The 26191-nt window shown below is 40.1% G+C and overlaps 3 protein-coding genes across 30 annotated transcripts in view; 1 reads left to right on the top strand and 2 right to left on the bottom strand.

Annotated features, from left to right (window-relative positions):
• cast (calpastatin) overlaps positions 1-12154 on the top strand; it is a 39136-nt gene extending 26982 nt beyond the window's left edge. For 22 of the 27 annotated variants that reach the window (XM_032550279.1, XM_032550271.1, XM_032550264.1 and 19 more), the window contains 26 exons: positions 806-844; positions 1633-1716; positions 2162-2272; positions 3041-3103; positions 3189-3296; positions 3421-3537; positions 3658-3771; positions 4191-4280; positions 4535-4624; positions 4772-4876; positions 4973-5089; positions 5209-5322; positions 5620-5727; positions 6898-6957; positions 7068-7172; positions 7292-7408; positions 7520-7633; positions 7720-7824; positions 7923-8027; positions 8119-8211; positions 8747-8785; positions 8898-9029; positions 9187-9273; positions 9469-9498; positions 10687-10780; positions 10859-12154. In XM_032550279.1, the coding sequence (XP_032406170.1) occupies positions 806-844; positions 1633-1716; positions 2162-2272; positions 3041-3103; positions 3189-3296; positions 3421-3537; positions 3658-3771; positions 4191-4280; positions 4535-4624; positions 4772-4876; positions 4973-5089; positions 5209-5322; positions 5620-5727; positions 6898-6957; positions 7068-7172; positions 7292-7408; positions 7520-7633; positions 7720-7824; positions 7923-8027; positions 8119-8211; positions 8747-8785; positions 8898-9029; positions 9187-9273; positions 9469-9498; positions 10687-10779 (2340 nt within the window). In that variant the 3' untranslated portion in view covers position 10780; positions 10859-12154. Of the gene's footprint in view, positions 1-805; positions 845-1632; positions 1717-2161; positions 2273-3040; positions 3104-3188; positions 3297-3420; positions 3538-3657; positions 3772-4190; positions 4281-4534; positions 4625-4771; positions 4877-4972; positions 5090-5208; positions 5323-5619; positions 5728-6897; positions 6958-7067; positions 7173-7291; positions 7409-7519; positions 7634-7719; positions 7825-7922; positions 8028-8118; positions 8212-8746; positions 8786-8897; positions 9030-9186; positions 9274-9468; positions 9499-10686; positions 10783-10858 lie in introns of all 27 variants that reach the window. The other 5 variants (XM_032550273.1, XM_032550263.1, XM_032550262.1 and 2 more) reach the window with 4 other exon arrangements.
• Positions 12155-12275: 121 nt separating this feature from the next.
• Positions 12276-14579, bottom strand: cd8a (CD8a molecule). 2 transcript variants are annotated; one of them, XM_032550293.1, is made up of 6 exons: positions 14399-14579; positions 13969-14295; positions 13774-13875; positions 13579-13680; positions 13411-13450; positions 12276-13000 (listed from the first exon to the last, which is right to left on the bottom strand). In XM_032550293.1, the coding sequence occupies exons 1-6, from the start codon at positions 14445-14447 to the stop codon at positions 12952-12954; spliced, it is 669 nt and encodes a 222-aa protein (XP_032406184.1). In that variant the 5' UTR covers positions 14448-14579; the 3' UTR covers positions 12276-12951. The 2 variants fall into 2 exon arrangements, with proteins under 2 accessions (XP_032406184.1, XP_032406185.1); XM_032550294.1 differs by having other exon boundaries at positions 13579-13677.
• A 6307-nt stretch (positions 14580-20886) lies between these two features.
• On the bottom strand, positions 20887-25794 carry cd8b (cd8 beta). Its single transcript, XM_032550296.1, has 7 exons — positions 25605-25794; positions 24285-24629; positions 22168-22248; positions 21858-21947; positions 21691-21724; positions 21493-21544; positions 20887-21413 (listed from the first exon to the last, which is right to left on the bottom strand). Exons 1-6 carry the CDS (start codon positions 25660-25662, stop codon positions 21526-21528), a joined length of 627 nt encoding a protein of 208 aa, XP_032406187.1. The 5' UTR covers positions 25663-25794; the 3' UTR covers positions 20887-21413; positions 21493-21525.
• Positions 25795-26191: the final 397 nt, after the last annotated feature.

Below are 26191 nucleotides of genomic sequence, written 5' to 3'. Positions count from 1 at the left end.
CGTTCATGTCCCTTTTCAGACATAGTCACCAAATTAGAGATGTATTTGTGTGTAATAGTTTGTGTATGAAAGGTAATAAGGTGTTGCATTTACACTTAGGAATACGTAAGTGCTACTTTTGTTTTGTTTTGTTTTTTTGGTGGAATTCCTGAAATAAATTTTCATCGCCAATAGATGTTTGTACTTTTTATTATTGGATATTTCACAAAAAATCTAAAAGTCTTTATTGTTTTGGGTTTTTTTCTTTGCATCAACAGAGCAAAATATATATAAAACTAAAATATATAATCTGTCAAGTCATATTGACAAATTAGTTTATCACATTTAGAAGTATCAGAAAGTTGCATCAAAATAGTTAATTTTGTCTGCCATTTGTCTAGTATTTTTTAAGAGGCTAACAATCTAGACAGCAACAATGGTGTTGCACTTTCACATTGACTAGGTGGATTTAATTGTCACAACTACCGTTTACATAAAACACAACACAGCAGAAGGTACCGAGCAACCATACAGGAATAAAAATAAGACATGAAAATCAATTAAAAACTTTAAATAATCCAAATGTTAGACCCAGGTCACAAAACAACATTAGATGCAAAGATTATACTAAAATATGTTTGTATGGTTGACTTCTGAAAACCTGGACCTCCATAAAAGGGGATTTTATGTCTAAAATCTTCAAGTGGGGATAACTGTGGAGTCATCAGGCCTCCAGGCTGACATACTCTGAATGTCTAAATTGTTTTGCCTCTTTATTTCTGTCCTAATATTGAAACATGTATCCTTGTCTTCTCTTTATTTTTAGCCTCCAGCCCCTGCAGATGCAAAACCCAAGGATGTTCCTGTAAGTAACCCTTTCAGTACCGCCCCGTGTCGGAGCTACGGCTTCCCGAACTCTGAACTCTATAATTAAACCCAGAGAAAGATCGGAAACTTACTCCTGATAAACATTCCTACTTGTGAAACCAAAAGAAGCCCCCCACACACACACACACACACACTCGTGCATGTTTACTGTTTCCACTGTATGAGCTGCAGGTTCCTCTGCTGCTGCATGTTGGCTACGTGTTGGCTTGGCAAGCAGCTCGGAGTCGGATCTACCTCCTCATTTTGGAACTAGTCGATTCATGTCGAGCAGAACGCAGCACTCATATAAATATGTGTGCGTGTACAAGCACATGCAGTACGCCGCACACGCTTGCAGCAGCGCCTCAGCTGTAGTTTAATATTTGCTCCCTCTCAGCACAACCACTCCTACATCGACCTTCTCCCACTTTATTCAGAGGTCACGGTTCTTTGGTTCGTCTGTAATCTCCGTCCAGCCTGATAACATTCCTGGGATTTTAGTTTGCGTTTATCTCTGAGTTGATAAAACGGCTTGAGTTAATGTCCCAAGTGTTATATTAAAAACATTTAATTGTGACTTTTTTTTTTTTTCTCTTTGTGGAATGTGAGGAAGGGTGTGTCTGTACTTTTTCCTCAGTGTGGGTACATACAGTCTGGTTTGCATTATGTTTCCTTTAGCTTGTGCCATCTAGTGGAGCATTGCATGGTTGTTCTAGAGAACTAATTGGGGCATTTTAGTAAATAAAGATGTGATATTTAACATTTCTGTTTTTCTTTTAACGTCAGAAGCCACTGAGCACAGACGAAGCGCTGGATTCCCTTTCGATGGGTTTTACATCCGCTGCTCCATCGGCGCCCAAGAAGCAGGAAGTGAGTGTTTTTCTTTTTTGTTGGCATTCAGCTGTTAGTCCACCGTTTCCGTAAAACCCAGTGTTCTCAAACGAGCATCTTATGCTTATCTGTGTCAGAGAGCAAAATAATTTGTTTCCCACATTTTATAATTTCAAGCTATAAATTCTAATAAGTCACTTTATTTGACATGCAAACACAAATTAATGCATAATTGTACAGTGGAAGGAAAATAACATTTTTAATAACAAAGTTGAAAAGTAAGGCTTGCAGTTATGTTCGGCCTGTCCCAGCCAAGACTGTGTGAAGCCACTTTTCCACGTAATTACCGCTGCAGGTTTTTTGGTGTACGTTTTCCAGCTGTGCACCTCTATATCAAATGCATTTAAAAAAAAACATACCTTTAAAACATCATTATGGTATCATTACAGAAGATTGGAGGTTTTATTCTGGGTTTGTATTGCAGAAAGCTGCTGCAGCTCCTGCAGCTGCTCCTCCTGCTGATAAGAAAGCCAGGATGGACAAAACCTCAGATGAGTTCTCATTGGACGCGGCAGTTTCCTCTCTTCCCTCCAAGGTATTTTCTCACTGATGTATCGCAGCAGCAAAATTGAAATAAAACGCCATGTTTGCTTTAGTGACTCGCAGCCATTGATTGTGAAATTGCTGCCTTTGCTTTTGAAAAGTAGAAGTTATTTCTAAAAGCTGGCTCTAAATCATGAGTTTCACATCAAAATCTGTAGTTCATTTTTGGATTTGGAAATGTTGTGATTACGTTTGATAACTTTTAGACTCTCCTGATAACAATAGGAGGGCTTTTTTTTTTATAATGATTTTTTGGATCACTTTTCGAACTTGTAATACCAGAAAAGTTAACTTTTGTTATAAGTTGTTAGACTTTTTTTTAGTTATTATCTTGTCTACATTCAGAAATAAACATATTTTTCAAACAATCAAGTCGGACGTGGTTTCAAGAAACAAACCACCTGCTCCACCATCCATGACTTTTCTTTAAATAATTTTGATTTGGGGGTTTAAAAGGCCTTGACAAGGTTTATATATTAATTAGGGGTTAAAAAAATATTGATTTGATATTTATTTTGAATTCGATTGGACTGTTATTTTGCTCATGGATGACACAGCCAGCACATTATTAATAACACACCGAATGAATCAAATTAGTCGACCATTAGGGCGATCCTAGCTCTTCTTAGCTGTAGAATAAAAATATTGATAAGACTTCCTTTGATACAAGATGTGTGTTTGGTTTCTTTGCACTCATTTAATCTCAGGTTGTAATGTCTGTTCTTGTTAATATTATTCTGCTGTCTGTGTGATATTGTAGAAAACCGTTCCTCCTATAGCTGTGTGCCCCGCTAAGGTCAGCCCCCCGCTGAAGTCCGACAAGGTGAGAGAGGCACGAGGTTGAAAACCTATCTATATAGTGAATAAATGAGTCAGATTAACTCACCTTTTGCATCATGATGTCCCGTCAGGGCGAGTCGATCCCTGTGGATGCTCTCGGTGCTCTGGAAGACATGTTGGGACCAGCTGAACCAAAACCGGAACCTCCCAAACTCAGGCCTGAAGACGTCGTAAAGGTCGGAGCTCAAACAGCAGCGCGCCCCTGAGCTGAAATCTGTAGCAGAAATAATTTAGTCCAAAGCAATTAGCTTTTTTTAAAAATGTCTTACTATAGTTTTCTCTCATGATTGCCTTCAACAGGAGGCAAACATCAAGTCGGAGGTGGGTGTTCGCGTAGGAGAGAGGGAGGACACTCTCCCTCCAGATTACAGGTTTAAGAAGGAGGAGTTAAAAAACCTGCCTGCTCCCAAACCTGAGGTAGGACATGGAGAAATGTACATTACTTCTAAAACAAATGGTAAATAGTTTCTAATGGAAGAGGTAAAAAAACATTTTAAAAATTGCAACTCTTTTGCTCTTTGCTTTGTCTTCCGGTAGCCGACTTTGGGAACCGGAGAGGCTTTGGACATTTTATCTGGAGACTTCACAACCCCGTCAGCAGCAGCTAAAGTCCAGGCTCCGGTGGTCACGCCTTCAGCTGCTCCCGCACAGGTAACGCACTATTAATGTGACAGAGATGCCCGACTCAATAGTTGCAAAGTTTGGACCAGTCAAACCAATTTTAGGCAATTCCAGTTTTTCTCCCTGAGCTTTATTCAGCATCATTCAGGTACTATTCTTGCCATTAGAGAACAGTCTCTGTTTTAATATTTCAAAACACAAAAAGAAAAGCAATTTAAGCAAGTAGCGTCTCATTTTAAAAATACACTTCATTAGCATTGCTATATTGAAGAAAGTAGGTCATGTCAACATGTTCCATGACACAGAGGATGGCAACTCTAAAAGGTTAAATATAAAAACTTTGCTACAGATGTCTCTATAAATTATAAAAGTAGCTTCCTTACATTTCTTGGTTCATCTCCGTTTTCAATGTTTTCTCACTTCTTCGCTGATGTCGCTTGTTGTTGCAGAAAGCGCCCCCTGCTGTCAAGAAAGCGCAACCAGAAAAAGGTCCTTCTGACCTCTCTCTGGAAGCTGCTGTGTCCGCTGGCAGTGCGCAGGTACAGTACACCTGTTTCACCAAAAGGTGTCACCAGATTAACTCACTCATTCGTAACTTTTTTTAAATTTTTTTTTAAAACGATTAGGGTTACATTGACAGATTTGTCAATGGAAAAATGGTCAGTTATTTTAGGAGTTTACTGAAGTTAACTGGTTTGTTAACTTTAGTGGAGGATTTAACTGCTTAACTTGATGTCTGACGTGCTATTTTTTTCCCCCATTTAAAATAAATGTCATGTTTTTTGTCTGTTAGAAAGTGGAGTCCTCTGGAGTTCCTCCTGTTTCTGGGAAGAAGCCTTCAGCAGGAAAGTCTGGCCCCGTGGATAAACCAAAGACTGATCAGGTGCAGTGGCAAAAGCTTTTATCCTTTTTTTTTCTCTCTCTCTCTCTCTTTGTCCTTCATGTCCCACTTCCCATCTTGCTTCACATTTGCACAGGAGAACCTTTTGATATGGGATCAATATTAATAGATTTTCTTGTCTCTCCTCAGGGCGGCAAAATGTCTCTGGATGCGCTCAGCGCTCTCGTTGACACTCTGCCAGAAGACAAACCGAAACCAGAACCTCCCAAAGTCAGGCCTGAGGATATCGTCTCGGTAAAAAAAAACCTACTGAATACTCCTAAGCTTTTTGATGCCACGCAGGACGATCTCTGTGTTGCTTATGTATCCTTTCTCTTATTATGTTTACAGGAAGGCAAAGTAAAGGAGGAAAAGGGCGTGCGGGTTGGAGAGAGGGAGGACACACTTCCCCCGGGTTATAGGTTTAACAAAGAAGAGCTCAAAAACTTGCCCGCTCCAAAACCAGAGGTTAGACACTAAACAAGTCCAATCTGAGGGAGTTCAGATTAAAACGCTTCTTCAGACAATGCTCAATAATCATGGGTCAGTGTCACATCAAGTGATGGAATCTTCTCTCTGTCCTTTAGCCCAAAATTGGAACTGGTGAAGCTCTGGACTTTTTGTCTGGAGACTTCACAACCTCGTCTTCAGCTGCTCCTGTCCAGGCTCCAGTTGTAAAACCCTCAGCTCCTCCAGCACAGGTATACCACAGATACACCTGTTCAGTGGTCAGACATTAAATTTAGTCCTTTTTAAAAAAATAATTTGTCTGCAAGTAAAAGAGATAAGTTCATTAACATGTAGGAACATTTCTAGGGTTATCTTGGAGGCAGACATGTGTTTTTTTTTTCTCCAGCATTATATTATTTGTTTATATACTTGTTTGAACTGAGAGAAGTATCAAAACATGGATTTGCAAAATATCACACTTGTTTAAAACTGTTGTTTTAAACAGTTTGTAAATATTTTATTTTATTTTTATTTTTTTGTATTTTTAGGCAAAAGTGGAGGATTTGGCTGCTTTGGAAAGTCTTGATTTTGTCGCTCCATCTAAAGCGTCCGGAGTCCACGCACCTGTTCCTCCCCCTGCAAAGAAAACTCCAGAGGTAAAAATCTAAACTGAACTACCTGTGCGCTCACTAGAGATGACCCCCATGAGGGTTTTATCGACCCACATACAGATCTAAGTTCTTTACAAACTGGCGTTTCTTGATCCCAGTCGCATATTTCCTGAAAATCAGTTAGATCTTTGTCTTTGAAAACTCATTAGCTTAAAGGCTCCGCAAGTTATACTCTGCATTTCATCTGGACTGCATTGGTGCTGTGATTGAGACATTCTGAACATGTTTTTTTTTTGTTTGTTTGTTTTTTCTGAGTGACAGATATTTTGTCCAAGACATCTTTTTTTTTTTTTTTTTTTTTTTACACATTTATTTAACTCTGCTCATGCGACCCCAGTTGTCAGTAAACTCACCACAGGCTACAATAAAACAATTAGGCAGCTAACTGAAATGCTAGGCTAAGTTTAGGATGTTTTCTGGGTTTTTTTTTTTTCTTGCAACCTAGTTTCCGCTTATTGTAAGGAAAAGATGATTGCCTGCTTCATAAATGTAGCGCTTTACTCTGAACAGCATACACTTGAATAACTAGTGTTTCAGCTGCCCTTTCCCTCCACCAGGGGTCAGCAGACAGCAGCTATTTACACCCTCTAGGGTTGAGCTTCATAACTTTGGCCATAAGTATCAGAAAACCAAGCAGTTTTTTGTTTTTTTTAACTATAAACAGATCTATAACATTCATTTCTCGGTGATGCATAAATGTGAAATGTTTTTACAGATATATTTTAGTTAAAATTATTGCCATTTTTAGTGTAGCAATAGAACAGGTCATGTAGATTTTGTGACTCAATGCAAACTTTATTTAGGACTGTAAACGTTTCTCTCCAACCCTGGGGACAGTCAGACCAGGAGCTGCAGCATCCAGTACAGTCTCCTTTAACTCCAAAGTAATTATAAAAGGTAAAACTCTTAGCTTGTAAATGGAGAACCCAGATTTGTTCCATCAATAAAATATTCTCAGACAGCAGAACGGTGTGGATCAGCAATGACTGGTCACTTGTGGTCTTCATCTGATGTCCCCCTTTCAGACATGACGTCTCCTTTCAAAGATTACAACAATCAACGGATATAGTTTCCAATTATAATGCTCTTCTAAAACCTTTCAAAGTTCTCCAGTCGATAGGTGCTACAGTGTGCGTCTTTTGTGTGTTTTTGCAGAAGACTGTCCAGAAGAGCGACTGTCCCCAAGCTGTCCAGAAGAAACCAGAGCTAGCAAAGGTAAAGCTGGCGGTACAAACCATGTTTTTGTTTCTTCTTTTATTTTTCTTCTACTTTGTACCAATTTCAGTTTGGAGGTGTCATTTCCTCTCTCTTTCCTTCCTCTTCAGGGGGACTCCATCTCCCTGGATGCTCTCAGCGCTCTTAGCGACACACTTCCAGAGGACAAGCCAAAACCCGAGCCCCCCAAACTCCGACCTGAAGACGTCGTCTCGGTAAAGAGCACGCAGATGCACGCGTTTTTTTTTTTGTTTTGTTTTTTGAGGATGTGCACATTTTTGAGGTCTGATTACTAAATTGAATGATTCCTTTTGCGTTCTTCTTCTTCTTGCAGGTGGGCAAAATCAAGAAAGAGAAGGGTGTGTTTGTGGGTGAAAGAGACGACACGCTGCCTCCAGAATACAGGTTTAACAAGGAAGAACTTGAGAAACTGCCCGCTCCCAAACCGGAGGTGAGACCGAGAACATTTTACCTTCTAGTAGTCAGGTGTCATTTTTTGTTATTAACCTGGTTTTAGAGTGTGTTAAGTTTTTCTTTTCTTTTTTTTTTTTTTTTCCACCAGCCCACCATGGGAACCGGAGAGGCTCTGGACATTTTGTCGGGAGATTTCACATCCTCCTCTGTAGCTCCTGTCAGCCAGGCTCCTGTCGGCCGCCCATCTGTCCCTCCAGCACAGGTACGCAGCGGCGCAGTGTAATCACAACTGCTTACCTCAGAAATGGACTCTCCTTAGTAAAGACTGTGTCGCTCCATCGTTCTCAGTCGTCTGGTGCCGCCCTGAAAGCCTTGGCGGGAGATTTCGTCGCCTCCTCTGCAGCTCCGTCTGTAAAATCTGCACCTTGCGCTGCAGCCGATGCCGACATACCGGTAAAGATCCACCGCGAGCCAAGCCTGTTTTAGATCTCGCAACACCCAGAAATTAGAAATCAAACTTTCCGTTTCCTTTCTTTCTCTCGTGAACTCAGTTGCCGGCAGAAGCGAACAGCGCCCTCGACGTTCTGTCCAACACGCTAAAGGACGTCGCCCCCGCTCCGCAGCCTGCCCCCGTTCCCGCCAAGGCCGTCGTCAAGGTAAGTCCTCCGGCAAGTCCTTGAACTCTCAGACGACAGGGTCACCATGTCGCATCGCCTTCTTTGACGTGTGGCCGCTCTGTCGTTGCAGGAGAAAAAGATCGTCGAAGAAAAGTTGGCTAAGATGGGAGAAAGAGACGACACTCTGCCTCCGGAGTTTCGGCCAACTAAGGAAGACCTGGAGGTAAAATGATTGAAACTGCAGCTCAGTAATGTCTTCTTTTAAGTTAACACGGTAAAGACACAATCACAGGGGTTGTTTTTATTTTATTGAATTTTTTTATGAGGTTTTGTGTAGATAAATTAGTAATGGTTCCCTTAGTAGAAATATGTCATATCAGCTTTATTGACATTACTCCCTCTATGTAACTAACTGAAAATGTTAGATTTTTGCCATTGTTTGCGAAGCCAAACATAATCCATATTACTAGGCTGAAATGTTGTTGGTTGGTCCACATCATCAGATTATCAGGACTCTATTGGAAAAACTTTAAAATCCCTAGAAGATTAGGAAAGCGACCGGATATGACATCTTAAAAGCTTTTGCAGAAATGGTCAGAAGCATCTGTGTTGTTATGTAGCACATGTGTTGTGTTATGCAACACAGCACAGTTAGGTGAAAAAAGATCATTTCCAAGCACTGTTATGTGAAAATCACAGAGTCAGGTGGGATAATATTGTTCACTTTGAATCTTACGTACGTCTTGTTCGTTTTAAAGAAACGACCAGTGGATAAAGCTGCAGCAAAACCCAAGCAGGTACACATTTTTCAATAATATATTAATAACAAAATATAAATCATCACGTGTTGATGAATGCAGAAAGATTTTTATTCCCTGCTCTCGCTCTTTTTCCTCCTCCACCCTGCAGGAGTCTATGGATGACCAAACCGCCTTGGACCTGCTGTCTGGGGATTTCTCTGCACCTCCTCAGGATTCTGCTCCGGTCAACACGGCCACAACAAAACTGGAGCCTCCTGTGCTGGACGCAAAACCACAGAAGGTCACAGGAAAATGAAACTCTACTCGATTTATTTCTAATGACCCACACTTCCTATAGGTTTTATTAGAACGTGTTTTCTGTAAATTTCATCAAATCTTGTGTTTGTCTGAATTAAAGCCTGTTACTGAATTCATTTTTTTTTTCCTCATGTTTTCAGCCGATGGCTGCTCCTGTCCTGGACTCCCTGGCTGACACACTGACCCCAGACGCCATAAAGGCCAAATCCAAAACAGACAAGCCGAAGGTAAAACTGAAATGTGGTCATTAATATGAAACACGACGCCATTTAGAAATGATACCGAACGCTTTTAAGAACTACTACTGGAGGTTTGACCCAATTTAATTTAACGTTATTCATTGGAGAAAACTCGCTGGCAGTTGCTGCGTCACCACCACTAGGAGCAGTGTGAACATAACCAGTCTGTCAACTTTGTTGCAGGGCAAGAGCAAGTCAAAGTCAAAGTCTAAAGTAAGCTACGCGTCTAGAGCATGGAGCCCAGGTTTAAGGCTCGACTTTTCACACTCTAGCCTCATTCAGCCAAAGCATTTTAGAATTGCACATGTTTAAATCACAAAGCTCCCGCAAGCCAGGGCAAAAAGCATCCGACTTTTGCAACAGGCCTCTAGGTTCACTGCAGCGTCTCCTGAAAGCTGAAGGTAGTTGCTACTACAAAGGCATAAGAGCACGCTTCTGCACGGCTCCTTTCACCTGAAAACCAACAAAAAAGATAAATAAATAAAAGTGAAAGAAACAAGAAGACAGAAAATATCATATTCAGGCTGCTTGGAATGACGTCACCAAAAATGTTCACCGGCCTCCTTGGGAATGGATAAGTGTAACCATGGAGATATGGTCGGAGACGATGTTAGCAGCTGGTTTTAATAGAAGATGTTAAAGTTATTTTAAATTATTATTCTAATTGAAATTGATGACAAATGTCTGGATTATGAGTGCTTAAGATGCCAAACACCCAACACATATGGGATATATTTTTATTTGTAAGTGAAAATGAAAAAATATATAAATACAGAAAAAAAAATATATATATCTTTTTTCTTCCTTTGTGCTTTTGGAGGGCACACTAAGAGCAAATGTGATAATTACACAATGTAGAATTTTTTTAACTTTAGTAAATATTTCTCATATAGTTAAAAAAAAAAGGTGAATCTTGCCAGCAGCATTTACACGATGCAGCCGAGAATTCAAAGCATTTTTATTTCCCGTTGATTTAAAAGTGGCTTTCTGCGTGTCTTTTCTTCATCATTGATTTAGTACTTCATTTGTAGCTGCAGTCTTTTTTTTTTTTTCCCCCACTTTTGGCAAAATCTTACTTTTCGATTGCGCATGGATGACCGCGATCTGGAGTCAAATATTTGCAGCAGCAGCAGGTGTGTAGATTTGTCACATCCGCCGCCCTGTATTGCATGTTTGTGCCTGGATGCCAAACAATGGTGCTTATTCGCTCGGCGCATGAGACACTAGGATAGAGCAGGTGCAAGCGATAAGCGATGTGCGAGCTTTTCGGAGCTGAAAGCGGGTTATCAAGCAAAGTCTTCGAGAACCAGAGTATTTGTAAAGTTTCTGCATGCCAAAATGTTCCCTCCTTTCTCTTTTTTTTTTTTTGGTTTTCATGGTTTCACAATAACTTCCACACAGAAACAAGACGCCCAACCTGCCGCTGACGTGCTCTCGGCTCAGCTGAGCTCGGATGTTGTGCCCACGTCTACAAAGAAGGGAGGCAAGAGCTAGTTGGTGAGATGCGCTCCCATCTTTCACAAAGCAGACGGTTTCACCTGACGACCGGCACGTGCTGACCGCCTGTTTTTCATCCCTTCGCAGGTTGTGAGTGGAATTCCTCCGCCAGACCACAGGGACACATCAGTGAGGGAGCTGCTTTTCGGATTTCGATTCTATTTTTCTAGCTCATCAAGAATGTCTAGTAGTTGACCGACAGACTTGGACACAGCCTAAAACACTTGCTCAAAAAAAAAAAAAAAAGCCCCACACACAAACATATCTGCGAGCACCGACTTATTTTCCGTTAAAAGATGTCAAAAAACTTACTTGGTTTCTGTCTTTAAGGGGGGGGGGGGAATGGAACTGAAGAGACTTTTAACATCAAAATGGGTCGAAAGAACGAAAGAGAACGAAGAAACTGTTTGGAAACAAACGCAGGAAACCTTTAACCTTAAAGTCCTGCATCTCAGCTGGCGTTACACCTGAACGTCGTGAGGCAACACTTGCGTACGCTTAGGTTGTGTGGGAGCACTGCGGGGCGAGTGTTTTGTGTTGGGATGTTCGTGCAATCTTGATGTACACGGAAAAAGCCAAGTTGCCTATCGAGTTGTGGTTGGATGCTATGGAGAACACTAGTGTACAGCTCTGTGCGTGTGTGTGTGTGTGTGTGTTTTAACCAGTGCGTCGTTTACATGTTTAGGACGTCCAGGAGGTGTCGAGCTTATTTCTGTATCTTGGAGCTTTTTGCAAATTCTTCTTCTGTTTCTGCAAACAAATGTCTGTTTAGAGAAGGGTATTTTAGTATGTTTCTTATTATGACAAAAAAAAAAAAAAAAAAACTTTGGCATTCACAAGTGTACTTGGTGAACTGATACGTTTACAATGTTTGTGAAGTGCTGTCGTTCATATGCTGTAAAAATGGGGAAAAAAAGACTTTCTGCTATTTTGAGAGAGAGAACACTGTATAATTTACAGAGGGTTGCTTCTTTTTTTTTTTCTAACCAAATAAATCATATTAAAGAAAATGCAAACCTTAGAATCATTACGTTTGACATCGTTTGTGCCAAAACGTGAAATTAAAGCCAACATGAAAAGCCTCGTCATCTAACAATGCTAGTGACAAAAAATAAATACAAATCAGGAACAAAAACCAAAACTGGTCCAACGGAAATGTGTATCTTTAGAGCCGTAAGGAACAGAATCTCCTTAAATGCAGCTTTCTCTTCTGTGGGTTTTTCTGAATGCCGTTGAAGCAGCCCGCTTCCTCTCGACTCCAGTGGGTCTTAAAGCGAATGTCTTTGTCTCAAACATTGTAATTTCACAGATTCTCAAGCGTTTGTTACATCTTTGGAAAAAATACCATAAAATAAAGAAAAGAAAAACTCACCATGCGAGGAAATTTTGTTTGACTGGAATTATTGAAAGAGAAAGAAATCTTGTTTTTCCTGACATATAGAGGATTTTAAAAAAAATATCCAAACGTTACAAAAAAAAAACAACATGCAATATTAAGATTTCAGGTTTTGGTTTTTTTATTATTAGTTTGGCTGCCCAAATAATGTATTAAAATGAAAGAAAACGCACATCCAAGAAGCAAGTTATATTTCACCTGAACAATCGAACTGTGGTTATATAAAAGCTTGAAGCACAAACAGGAAGCTAAAGTGTGACGGTAAAGTTTGATCTCAGTTCAAGAGGAAACTCAGATCGAAGTACTGTAAATGTGAGCAAAGAAAAGGAGAAACAAATATCAATATACAGTTACAAAAAGGTTAGTTGGGAATATAAACATAATATATTCTCAGTTTCGTCTTCAGTTACATCAGCAACAATTAGGATTGGGCAAATTTACTGTCACAAGACATAATAAAAATTGCTAACACAGCAGCGCATTGTTTTCTGACATTAATCTGCACCTCAGTTAAAAACTTCATGTCCATAGTAATAATAAGTTTGGCATAATTTATAATTAACCAAAGCTCTCTCTGTACTCAAAACAGGGAGCCGCTTCGGTCACTAAATATTTTTTGCCATACATACATTTTTTTTTTCTTCTGACATGTCAGATTATTAATTTTGTATTTTACAAGCTGTTGTTAAAAGAATACTTTTTTTTCTGGCAAACATAAAGAGGGAAATATAGCTGCACTTTGAAAAACTGCAGACAAAGTCACTACATCCGTTTCAGGTGTACCGGTCGGGCAGATGTTTTTCAGGAGCCATCATCCTCGGCCTGACGAGACATGTGAATAATTGGAAATTAAAAATAAAAATAAAATTTGCATTTAATACAACAATTTCACCAAGAAAAAGTGTTTCAAAGGACCTGGTAGGCGGTTTTTAAGTTATTGCACATGTGGCCCCGTTTGTAAACAAACTTCAAATATTCTAAAAGACTTGTTCTAAGATATTACAAGTAAACTTTTAAAATTCTGCCTTACGAAGAGCAACTTAAATGCATAGTTGATGCATTTTTGAAAACTAGTTTTCAAATGTTAAAAAGTAAGACAGAACAACTGCTTTAAAGTAATCTTTATGGCTGAGAGAACAAAACCAAAAAAAAGGACAAAATTTCCCCTTTTAATGCTTCATCCTCAATACTCTAAGACTCTAAGACAACATTATGGAAAATGAGCGACTCACTTTCTTTTGTAATGGTGAGGGCATCTCCGAGTCCTCATTTCTGGAAGGCATTAAAAATGAAAGCGGGTCACTTAAACTTCCACGCTAATTATTTCATTTTTGCACAACAAAATTAAATGTCCACTGCAGCTGAGTGAATTATGGGTGCAAAACGTCAGCCGGACTTACTGTTGCAGTATAAAACGGTGATGACGAGGAGCAGGAGAAGAAGGCCACAGCCTCCGGCCAGTGGGCCCAGTATGATCGGAGCACAAAACAGGGAAGGGCCTGCTAAATAAATGCTGGTTTTACCGCCTGTTTTGCTGCGCAGCTTCTCTACTATGCAGATGATATTGTGTTGTGCTTAAAGTTTGCTCTGTGTACCTGACTTATCCTTATAGTTACAAGGACAGCTGGTCGGAGTTGTTGTCTGCCTGGTGGTGGAAACCTGGATTACTGGTGGTTTTGGTGTTGCTGTAATTGGTCCTGAAAAAAAGGAGCAGAATTTGAGAAATGCTACGCCACACAAAATGTAGCTATCGGGTGGGGATTTGTTGGCGGTAACAAAGCGAAGCTCACCTCGAAGTTGAGTTACTTGTCCAAATGAGAGCTTATTTCCGGTGATGAGAGCAGCACAGGTGTACACTCCACTGTCACCTTTCCTGTCGAAGGACTTCACCGTTAAAACAAAGTCATCACTTTGCTTGCTTACAACGAGGTTCTTGCCATGGTTGGGTCCAGCTACTTTTAAAGCACCACCAGGGGCGAAAGACCCGATGAATTCCATGCCTGAGTCCTCCACCACTCTAAACCAGAACACAATCGTCCCCGGCGAAGGCAGCGTACACACGATCTTCACCGGCTCCCCCTCTTTTACCGTTTTAGGCTCACCAGCAGAATTGATTTCTGAATTGTGTAAAATGAGAACAGAAATCATTTCCTTCTGTTGTTGTGCATTCGACGCACAACAATGACAATCATAAGAAAAATGAGATTAAATTGAACTTACTTGGGCAAAGAAATAAAAGCAACAGAACTCGTATCGCTTTTTGGTCCATTTTTAACTTTTCCAGGCAACGATAGCCGTCGAAGCCGTCTCTTTGCTATTTACTGAACGCTGACGGCAGATAGTTGAGCGAGATATCAGAAAACCACGCCCCAGCTGTAACCTTCTTCTTTTCTGTGTCGAATGGGATCATTGCAGCGTGAACGCTTGCAGAGCCCTCCTGCAGTACGGTCGTGGTCTGCACGGCGTTTTGAAGTGGAGCCCACCAGATCTGCATTTTGCTCCTCTGCCTCCTGGTTTAGAGCATCAAAACGGCACATTTTGATCCAAAAAACCTATTGGCACACTAACGCAGCAGTGTGTGGGCTAGAAGAAGGGGGCTGGTTTGAGGGGGGAGGTAGAAAGCGCAACTATAACTGTAAACAGTTTCTGCCCAAATCAAATGTTTCACCCTGGTTTCACGTAAAGCTGGTTGAAGTTTTCAGAATTCTTGTTTCATTATTTTTTTTTTTTACTCCCATTGTTGGCGTCTTTTCTCCATCTTTCTTCTGGTAAAACGTCGTAAGGGAGAATCCTTCATCATCCCATACTGACCCTAAAGATTACTCTCAGATTACCTCTGAGGTTTAGGTTATTCAAGTTTGCTGGCCTGTCGAGCACCGTGAAAACATAAACATTAAAGCAGTTCAGCAATCCTTCCACTAAACTTTCTATTAATATGTGTGGATACCAAACACTGGGAATATTCATCGCCTTTGTGTGTCAGCAGTTTTCTCTGTGATTAGGATAAAAAAAATAAAAAATTTCAGCATTAAAAATCTTTCTTTATTGGTTGTTTTTCTTAGAAACTTTCTTCCGGGTTTTCATTACCTGTGAACCACGATCATTAAACTACTTTGAATATAATATTATGTGCGCAGCAAACCTATGAGTTTCACTTTTCAGTTGATTTACTGAAACAAATTAACTTTTCAATGACATTCTAACTTGCTGAGACGGACCTGTACAGTTCTGTCTTCTGTTTTCAAATAGATGTACAGATTTATTTTCAGGGTCAAAGTTGAGCAGCATTGCCCACATTAAGCTGCGCAAAACGCCCGAACTAAACTGCGATCATTAATTATTTCAAGAAGGCGTCGCAGCAATAAATTGTATAATTTAAACCACTAGATGGCGACAGCAACTGGGTCGCACCCGCACCGCCTGCTGAACATTTGGACGCTGAAACGACACGTTGGTGCTGCAGAATGGACTGACGCTGAAGAACGGCGCATTGCTGCATTTCTGACCACAGACCCGTCTTGACCTCACTAGTGTTTGGACCTTTACAGCCTGCAGAATGACAAAAGTCCTGACGGCAAAACCACCTTCACTGACAGCGGATGTCATGACTAAAAGATGCTGTTGACTTTGGGGTTAGAGTCTGGCAATCTGAAGCAGCGTTAAGGCGGAAAAATGTTCAACCAATCAAATTCAGCAGTTTGGAGAAACGCTCGTGACTAAAAGTCCGGATAACGCGAGCTGTACAGATGTGCCCTTTAAAAAAAAACAAAAAAACAACTCAAGACACAAGAAGGACCCAATCAGTATTTTTTAAGACGTAATGTGTGTTTTTGATCAGGCTTTATTGAGGAATTCTATAAAGCTAATAAAAATAATAAACTAATCCAGAAAAAATCTGAATATTTGGACCACTAGCATCCCCAGTTTTATACCACAAGAGCACTTCATACGATAATTTGCTAAAGTACTCAAACCCCTTTGAACATTTTTCACATTGCAGAATTCACTGGATTTTAATGGGAACATTTGTTCCAGATCAACATAAAGTTGTGCAGTGAAATGCAACAGATGGCTTTTTAATATGGCCTTTACAAATAAAAGTCTGTAAAGTGTGTCGTGCACATGTGAACGGCAATGGGTCAAGACGAGCGCGTTCAGAGGTCAGGAAGGCTTCTTGCAGGCCGCTGAACATTTTCTACTAGCTCAGACGAAAGCTGGCCTATAACAGTTGTGGGGAAGTGAAACTCTTCGGCGAGGGGAGACATGGCTGCCGCGGCGCAACGCGAAGCCCGCCACATTTCCTGTGCTGTGATGGAAAATAAAATAGGCAACGAGTTCTGACATCTTTTCTCACCTGTGGGTGATTTCTGTTCCACTGGTGGGAGGAGGTGAATGCCCTGGATGAAACAGCAGACAAAATAGACACATTAAATGATCACCACTGCTGTTAAGGGACTATTGCTCATTGCCTCATGACAACTGAGGATGAACATTATAAAAGTGGAAGCTATTCAGTTTCATTAAGCTTCTTTAACATCTATTTCAAATTGAACCCGGATGGAAAGATGTCTGGTTTCAGTCTTAGCAACGTTTTCAGTAAGCAGGGGATTCTGTTGATGCTCTTTTTTGTCGGAGGGTAGACAAAGTCAGAACGCGCTCAATTAGCCCACTTCACCTTTCCATATCTCTGTTTCAGGCGTGACTCACCCACCGAGGCGCACCTGCACGGGCTTCCCTGTCTTAGTCACGCAGGGGGGGTCTCCAAACTGAAACTCTCATATGTGAGCGCTTCGCGTTGTGGGTGACCAGGGGAAGCCGGTGAGAAAGAAACGCCGGCTCCCCGAACATGCAGGCAGAGGACCGGTTGGTGCAACATTAAAGCTTGAAGCGACTGCGGGTCGTTCCGTCTGCTTGCTGAGAACCATCCGGTGGGACGTGGAGACCAAGCAGCAGACCAAGAGGAGGAAGAAGGACTGGAGAGATCTGAAAGGGAGGCACTGGAAACGTGCAGAAAGCTGGGCACACCAAAATGTCTGCGCATCTTTTTTTTTTTCTTTTCTTTTTTCTGCTTTACTGAGACTTCCTGTATAAGGATTGTTCAGACTATGGTAGGTTTTTGGAACAATGTTATGCTCTCATTTTTTTTAGACATATAAAAGCTTAAGTTTGAAATCGTAGAATGCTGGGAATGTGGTTTGTAACTATAAAACACGCCAGAGATGTTATGTAGAAAAACACGTCACAGGTGGAGCAAATGCTTTAGACCTTCTGCATGTCGAGGCCCGATTCACTTCACTGATGAAGTGAAACATGAAGTCATTCATTCATTTGTTAATTCTTACATTGTGTGTGAATCGTGAGACAGTTATTTTTTGTTTTTAAGCATATGCACTGACTGATGGCACCTTTTAAATTTCGTTGTCCTTGTGACAATGACAATAAAGATTTATCTTATCTATCTTATCTTATCTTATCTTATCTTATCTTATCTTATGAGGCAAAATTTCAAAGAAGAGATTCTAAAGGGAAACATTTTTTTTAGTCTTGAAATGTCGTAGAAATTGAACAAATCATTTCCAGAAATAATCTGTCAGTACAAGAAGAAAAGGCTAACACGTTCATAGATATCAAGTTTTATTATGTATGATGAATACTTATTGAAGTAGAAAGCTAAAAGCAGGCTGAGAGGCATCACTTACACAAAGTTTGAAAGGAGATGTGCTTGAAAATTATTCTTATTGGTAAGTCGATGATTGTCTTGAGTAAGATATTTCTTAAAAAGTAGAACATGTAGATATATTTATATGTAGCCGTCATGACAAATTGAACATTAAATTTGAAGTTTATAGCAGATTTCTATTTATTCTGGAGGTTTTAAACGGGCGGCTGGAATAATTTTTTTTTTTCAGTGTTTGTTAATCAATTTGTTACTTTCCCAGTTACAAATTTCAAAAGGACTGAGATTATTACAGGGTAATGTCATGCAGACGACATGAAAAAAATGCTCTAAAAATTCAATCTGTTTAATACAAACAGTCTTCCAGGAAATCTTATTAAAATGAAGAGAGTAAATGGTGACGCAGCATCATGTTGTTATTCATATCTTCTTGTTTTTCTCCACTACTTTATTTCCATTACAGTTGTTCCCAACAAAGAATGTAAAGCACAGTGTTAACTTTAAAAATGTATTTATTTCAACTTTCTTTTATGACAAGATTGTCATTAAACATTTTGCAATCAGAAAAAAAAAAAAACATTTTAAAGCTGTTTAATTATAGCACTGGTGGCTTAAAGTTTCCATCTGATTTCAGTTATTTATCGGAAGAGATTAGAAAAATAAATGATCAAAAAGCACACAGTAGAGACGGGTCAGTTTGTTTGGTTTGTTTAAAACAAGAAAGCAGCAACTATTCCTAACGTGACTCACATAATAGAAAATATCGATTATATTATGTTGTATAATGTGTATATTAATGTTCCTGATAACCTTTTTTTTTTTGATAAATGGATTATAACAAAACTATTACAAAATACATGCACTAAAATATTACGTCAGTCAAATTTGTTGTTCTTCTAAGCAAAATTGCAATATTTTTATTTCTGCCGGCAACAGGTATGGGAGAGGCTGTGTGTCATAATCAGAGAAAACAAAACAAGATATTTTTTCCACACTTTATACGGCACCTCATGAAAACTCTTAATGATGACCCAACACATCATTCCCAAAATTTCTGATCCAGTCTTCCACACAGTGGAGGACAGGATCTACTGGACCCCTCCTACGGGGCACCAAAACTGACAAAACTGGCTCAAAACTTTACATTAATTCTCAACAAAATAAAAACTGATACGCCCTAAATTAGGATCTGGATTCCTAAATAGGGACCACTAACTTAAAAAAAAGAAAAGACAATGAGTGGACTATGTGTAATAATTAATCTATTTTTCATCATTTTCATGTTTCCTTACCTTCCCCATTTTAGATTCGTCTATCCATCGCTGGTCTTCTAACATTTACCAATGTAATATCTCATCACCCAGTTTCAGCAGATTTACATCGGCACCCTGTTCATTTTCATATTGATTTTAAGATTATCTTAATTGCTTTTAAAATTTTAGATAGTTTGGCACCTAATCATTTAGCTGTTCTTGTTTTACAGTCCAAAAAGAGCACGGACATGCAGCCAGAAGCCAATGGTCAAATTAAAGCGCAGCAGAGATCAAGCTATTGTCTCTGCAGTCCCCAGACTCTGAATCAATCTGACCCTTCATATTTGTACTGCAGAGTCGGTACAGTTTGTTTTTTTTAAATCCCTTTTGAAAACTAATTTTGCCAAACTTGCCTTCGATTCGTTTTCAGACCTGTTTGACTGATGTCCACTACCTCAACGTTTTATTCTATTTATTGTTCTTGTTGATTTTTATTGCTGCCTTTGAGCGTTGTTTTCTACCCTTAGTCAAACACTTGGGTCAACACTGTTGTTTTTAAATGTGCTACTACAACACATTGGACATGAAATGGAACGGTACGATGGAAAATTTGTCAAAACCTGATTGTAACTTGACACAGGAAACTGGGCCATGGCCAGTTCAAAGAGACCGCTTGAGTGTCGGTTACTGGCTTCGTCTCCAACGCTGCCTGACACATTCGTTGTAAGTTCTTAAACGGTATTTAGTTTTCTTTTTTTGGAAATGGATTATTTTTTTTTTACACTCACTCAATAAAGTTGTCCTGAAACTCAACTTGTTGCCGCGTTTTCCCGCATTTCTCTGACTGCATGCACGAATAAAAAAATAAAACGTCGCCTCCTCTGTTTCCAGGTATTCAGCAAATACGTGTCGATACTACAACAGAAATAAACCGCAAAACAGTTTTTCTTAATATTGCATCACATTATTTATGATAACATAAATTATAACAAAAAAAGGCTTGTGAAAATCCTCCACTTTGTTTTATTCATTCTCACCTTCGTTGACGTGTTTTTCGTTTCCAAAGAGCCTTTTGTGTCGTCGCCTTACAGTCTCTGTGAAGCTGTCAGAGCTTGTGGTTCTGTGTGGTTTTCTTTGCGGTCGCTTTGTTTCAGAGACGAGATGAGGAGCTCAAAGCTGAGCGGAGCGATAGCATCTCCTGTGAGCATGGCTCTTTGTCTCCTGTGTCTTCAGCACACAGGAAAAGGGGCCGCGCACCCCCCCGACCCCCCAACGAGACCCGCACCACCACCAGCTCCGCCGAGCCCTCTGCACTCCCCAGTCACACAGGTGTGAACTCGTGTATGTGACTGCGTGTGTGTGTGTGTTTGAGGTAGAGAGGCAGCAGTAGACACGCATTTTGCTGTAAAATGACCTTAGACCCTCCACTTACAGTAAAGCTCCAGCACGCACATATTGGCTGCAGCTAAAACAGAAACTGAATATGAGGCAAGTCACAGATCAAAACCAGAAGAAGAAACCAAACCCTGTCACTCACCTACTCAACTTCCGCTCAACACAATATTGACAATGGAAGTACAACGCCCACTTCCAAGCCTCTCCAAACGGGGTAACACACAACTACTCGGCTCAATTTTATTTTTCCTTTTTTTGAAGCAGAGGCCTTCTGAGAACCTCAAGAGACCGAATACGTCTTTATCACCAGATCCTAACTCTGCGTCGAATTGTTACCCTCCGTCCATCCGGAGCCGGTGACAGAAACTCTCATCTCTCTGCGATGAGGTGGGAAAGCAGAAATTTATTCATTTCAACTGCGAACAAAAACGTGTGTTTTCATCTCTGGGACCCAGTTGCGAACACGCAGCATGTTCTGAAGTGACGTGACGCAAACAAATAAATACAAAAAGGCGAAAACGATACAGAGAATGAGCGTACGTTTGCAGAAGATGTCCGGCTGATTTGTTTTTAACTGGAAATGACTGTCTTTTTGTCAAAAAAAAAAGGAACAATAATACAGAGAATTTTTTTTTTTTAGTTCAAGGTAAAATGGCTAAATGATAAACACATTAAACAGTGACACATGAAAATAATCTATCTAAAAGAATCTGCCTGGCTTATGAAATATACAGCAGTGATTTCTTAATATTTGGCAATATAATACAACACTGTCCTGCCTCCGGCTGTGGACATGTTCTCCATTTAAAGGTAATTGCTTTTAGCAAAGAAGATCTTCAGGGTGCTTCAAGCTGCTCAGCTCATCTCCAAATGATGAAGAGCTGCAGTAAAGCGATCTCAAATGCTGCACCTGCAGTCAGAGGAGCCAGCTTTGTTAGTTTTTAAATAAATGTAACAATTATAAATGACCTAATGCAAAGGATACTTACTTAAGGTTTAAGAAAAGCAGAAAATGAATTTCTCTAGTTCATCAGCCTCTTCCTTGGTAACAGAAAACAAAAGTAAACATCATCAGTATACTCAGTTTATAGTGATACATCTGAACAGAATGCTGATAGAAATAGAAGAGAGAAAACCATTTTTTTTTTTTTGTAGAAAGAAGCCAACAGTTTTACATCTGGACTTACTTCACAAAGTGGTGGCGACATTTTTTGGGCAGTCCTGTTTGGGAAAAACAGTGAAAAACAGTTTGAAGGATTTAAAAAAAAAAAAAAAATGATGTGACATTTGATGATAAAATGTTTGGTGATGCGGATGTTTTCCCACAGAAGAAGCTGCGTAAAACAGCGCTTACGGTTGAAATAATACAGCGTGCAGAGAAGACCCAGACCCAAGCCCGAAACGACTCCGACGAGCGGCCAAAAAATCAGGGAGTCACAGCCATCTGGAGTAAACAAGCATTACAGTTACACTGATTGGGATTTACTCAGTCTTTTACACATAATTTAGCTGCAGTCTTGTACAATTTGCCATCATAGGTACATGTTCTGTCTTCTATTGCTTCGGTTTGATTCCATTCTGAGAGCATTTGCACCCTCCAAGCAAAGAGTGATCATCATCATCCTTATATTCGGACTGGTGAAGCTGCTGAAAACCTCACGTACCCTGAGGCCGGTTCTTCGAAGAGCAGGGACAGACGGGTTTGGGTTTCGGCTTCGTGACTGGAGGCAAAGTTGGACGGGTCTCTGCCGAAAAGAACCATACATGTAAAGTTAGAAAAGAAAAAAAAAGGTCATTTTACATGAATTATTGCAGCAAATTCTTACATACGAGGATCTCCGCATTTATTTAGCACCGCTGGTGAACGATTCGTAAAAACCCCGGCTTTAAATGAATGTTTTGTCGCTGAAGCGCCTCACCTTGAAAATCTAGGATGGTTCTCCAACAGGGAGTGGTTAAAACTGCGAGATGACCCGTTTGATTTGGAATAATATCAAACAGGTATTATTAAACTAAGCAGTCTTCAGGTATTTCAGCTTTGGTTCCTTGCGTACGATGGACAGGTGCAAAGTTTTGAGGTCAAAAATAATTATTTGATTTTATTCTCAGAAGATGAAACTTTGTTGAAAAGATGCATCAATGTTTTGGCAGCAAAACAACTTAGTTGCAGTTTCTCGCCCTCCTGAATTGCCTTACGCCGTATTAAAGAACAAGCGGTCAATTACTAGAGTGGTTGCATCATCCTAATAACACATTTGGTTCATATTTAGCAGTTTTGCGATTTAGAAATTAAGCACAGAGATGAGACAAAAATAATACACCTGAAACTTTCGTCGAGGCCTACACATCTTCCTTACTTAAATGTCATGCCCTCTTGTCTTTCCCTTTTTCAGTGTTGCTTAAGAGAAAGTGAGATCCAGAGAACTAAATGTTTAGATCCCCAGAAAAGAGAAAGTCGTGGATTTTCTATGTCTTTTCTACTTGCCTAGCGCCTTCTGAAGTCCAGAGGACCCCAAAGCGCTTCACACTGCATGCAGTCATTTGCTCTGTTCACGCCATGATGGCGGTGAGCTACATTGTAGCCACGGCCGCCCGGGGGACAGCCTGGCAGGCCGCGCACCCTCTGCCCATCAGCAGAAGGCAAGACGAGTGACGTGTCTGAGACAGATGAAGCAGGGATTCGAACTGGCAGCTCGCCGGGATCAAAGGGACGACCTCCTGAACCACCATCGACCCAATAAGAAGTTCTGAATGAAGCGTTCCTTGACACTTTAAAAAAGTGAAGCATACTTTAAAAAGCAGCCCAAGTACACTTATATTTGCTCCGTTGGTGGGCCTTTTAAAAAACATAATTTTATTTTTATGTGTGGCGTTTTAAAAGCTTTTGGCGTATCTTAGAATAGAATAGAATAGAATTCAACTTTATTGTCATTGCACTGTCACAAGTACAAGCAACGAGATGTAGAATGCTGATGATCTTCATCAAGCGGTCAATAAATGTGGAGGGTGCAGTAGGCTACTTTTGCTATTTTTAGAAATAACTAACCAAAATTTTAAAGACCCAAACGTTTTCTTGCTATATGACGTACACTTTGGGAGACTCTCCTTTTGCCATGCTGAGCATTTTTTTCTTGCATTTCTATCTGCAGACATTAATGGGCTGATGAAAAATCACGTCCAAACAGATAAGTTACATCCAAAGCTGATATCTAAGATATACGAAGCCTATGATTATTTTACATTTGCAGTTCCAAGGAATCGACATTTTGGAGTTCAGTCAGAATCTGTGATAGGTTTCGTGGACTCCATCCTCCACGAATGTCTGCGGCATCTTTACGTCTCTCAGGAAAAGCAGCAAGAGAGCGTTCGTGAGTCCAGCATGGCCAAACAAAGAAAACAGAAAAAGAAGGGCCGAAGAATATCCTCTGACCTCGAAAGAAATTAACAAGGGAATATATTGATCCTTCATGTTTAGATTGGTTGTAGTTTTTTAAGAAATACGGGAGTAGGTGGAAGCTGAATTGTAAAAAAAATGAGAATCTGACCCAAAGTTCAGTGGACATTCTTAAACTGATTGCATCGTCATTGCCTGGCGCACAATTATTTCCACTTGTGAGTTCATTTGTCTTTTTGTTGTTATAGTACAAAAGATGCCATCCATTTACCTACTCCCCTTGTGCCTATAAAAATCTGACAGAGATTGCGTTGAAACTTTTCTCAACACGCATTAATGAACACCCGAGGCTTACCGAAGCAAAACAAAGAACTTCAGCATACTAACCTCCTGGCCGAAAAACAACCCCAGGATTAAACGTCATCTCTTTAGAGGCCGTTACGATGCACGAGTAAATCCCTGCGTCCGCTTTGGTCACATTGATGATGCGCAGGACAAAGGTCGAGCTGCCCCTCTTGCTTAACTTGAAGCGATGTTTGTCTGCCTCGTACGAAGGCCCGTGGTTAGAACGGTCAGCGTTGTTGGATCTGCCAATAAACTCTGCTTTGCTCTCGCTGGGAACAGTTCGGAACCAGTAGACATTGTCACAGCTGAGTTTACCACAGTCACATTCAATACTCTCAGTGCTGCTGATCGCGGGGTAAGCGACTTGTTGCAGGTCCTGGCACGAACCTAGAGAGCGAAAGCATAAAGTTGGAGATTATAATAAAGAAAGTCAAACACCAACAACTAAAAAGGTCTAGCTAAGAGTAGTTAAGATCATTTCATTTATTTACCAATGAGTAAAACGAGAGGAAACAAAGTCTGAAAAGATTTTTAAAAATGTAGATTGGGGCCTCCATCTGCAAAAACCAACGATTGCTGTCTGTAAAGCTTAGGGAGCGCTTCAGTATTTTCCCTACAATTCATGCAGTAATGATGAAAACACCAGAAACTCAGGCGACTTTAGGGAAACACTGCAGATGCAATTGAAACAAAATGTCAAAGTCGGAGAGGGTGACTTTTGGAAATGGAAATGTAGAAAGTATCAAGTCTTTAAGCGAGCGGCCTCCATCGGAAGATTTACTTAATCTAAATTCATAATAAACTAGGAAGCATTTTACGCTTTGTTTCTTAAGTTTTTTTTTTATGTGCACATATTTCAATTGAAATTGTTTATATTATGTAATACAATGTAAAGGTAAGCGGCTGACAGTGCGGGACGAGTTAAAGGTTGCTTGTTGTTGAGAGATGATTTTCTATTAAGGATTTATAAAATGCACAAATTCAAGAAAACAAACAAGCAATCTAAGAAAATATCCAACTCGCTGCCAAATACAGAATATAAATACTTTTTATTTCGATGCCACTCAAAAAAAGGAGCTGACCTCTATGAAGGCCTCCTGCAGTGAAGGTATCAATAGTGCAACAGTAACAACACACATATCTGTACTGCATACATATATTTATATAATATCTATTTTTTTTAAAAAATCACATAATAAATTATAGCACAAACAATTTATTATGGTAGAAGAGCAAAGTTAAACAACAGACCGGCATCAGTTTGAGCCGCCACTACGGAGTCTGCTATGGAGAAACGGTGCGTACAACACCGCAATCCAAAAAAAAAAAAAAAAATTTAAATAAAAAATGTTATGATCTTACCAAACATCCACATCGAAGCTGCTGTCAGTAGAAGCCGAAACAGGAGCGGAGCGTTCATTTTGTCGATTCGCCACTGTGTTCAACGGTGTGTAAAAGATGAGAGTGGTCGATGAAGGCAGCTGCCGACACTTTCTGTTCCTGCTATCTGCCTGTCAGTCAGTCGGAGGAGATGGGAGGAACTGTGCTGACAGGCCAGTCTGTCTTCAAAGTTACCACCCCGGTGTGACACACACAGGGCCTATCAGGGGGGGCCCAAACACACACCGGGAGGATTGGGCCAACACAACACTTTCAGTGTAATCGCAGTTTACGCCTATGTAAATGTTATTCACTGAACATGTGCTTAGTTTTGAGTTTAACTCGGCGCAGTTTCAAGATAACTTTAAGATTTACAGGCCAACTTTTCGCTGACACATAAAACGGCTTCAATCTGCGATAAAACCTGATGCTTATTATTTTATTAAATGACATTACAATTACTTGTTGTAGTCTTTCACCTCAAGCAATGAGTGTCTCACCGCCACGATCATTTAACGATAAGAGCTGGCATGATACCGCATGTCAAACAGTGAAAAAACAAAACAAAG

This window comes from Xiphophorus hellerii, chromosome 20, assembly GCF_003331165.1.
Source record: "Xiphophorus hellerii strain 12219 chromosome 20, Xiphophorus_hellerii-4.1, whole genome shotgun sequence".
NCBI classification, from domain to species: Eukaryota; Metazoa; Chordata; class Actinopteri; order Cyprinodontiformes; family Poeciliidae; genus Xiphophorus; species Xiphophorus hellerii.
The sequence above is the reverse complement of the archived record's forward strand: the minus strand, read 5'-3'. Positions and strand labels throughout refer to the sequence as shown.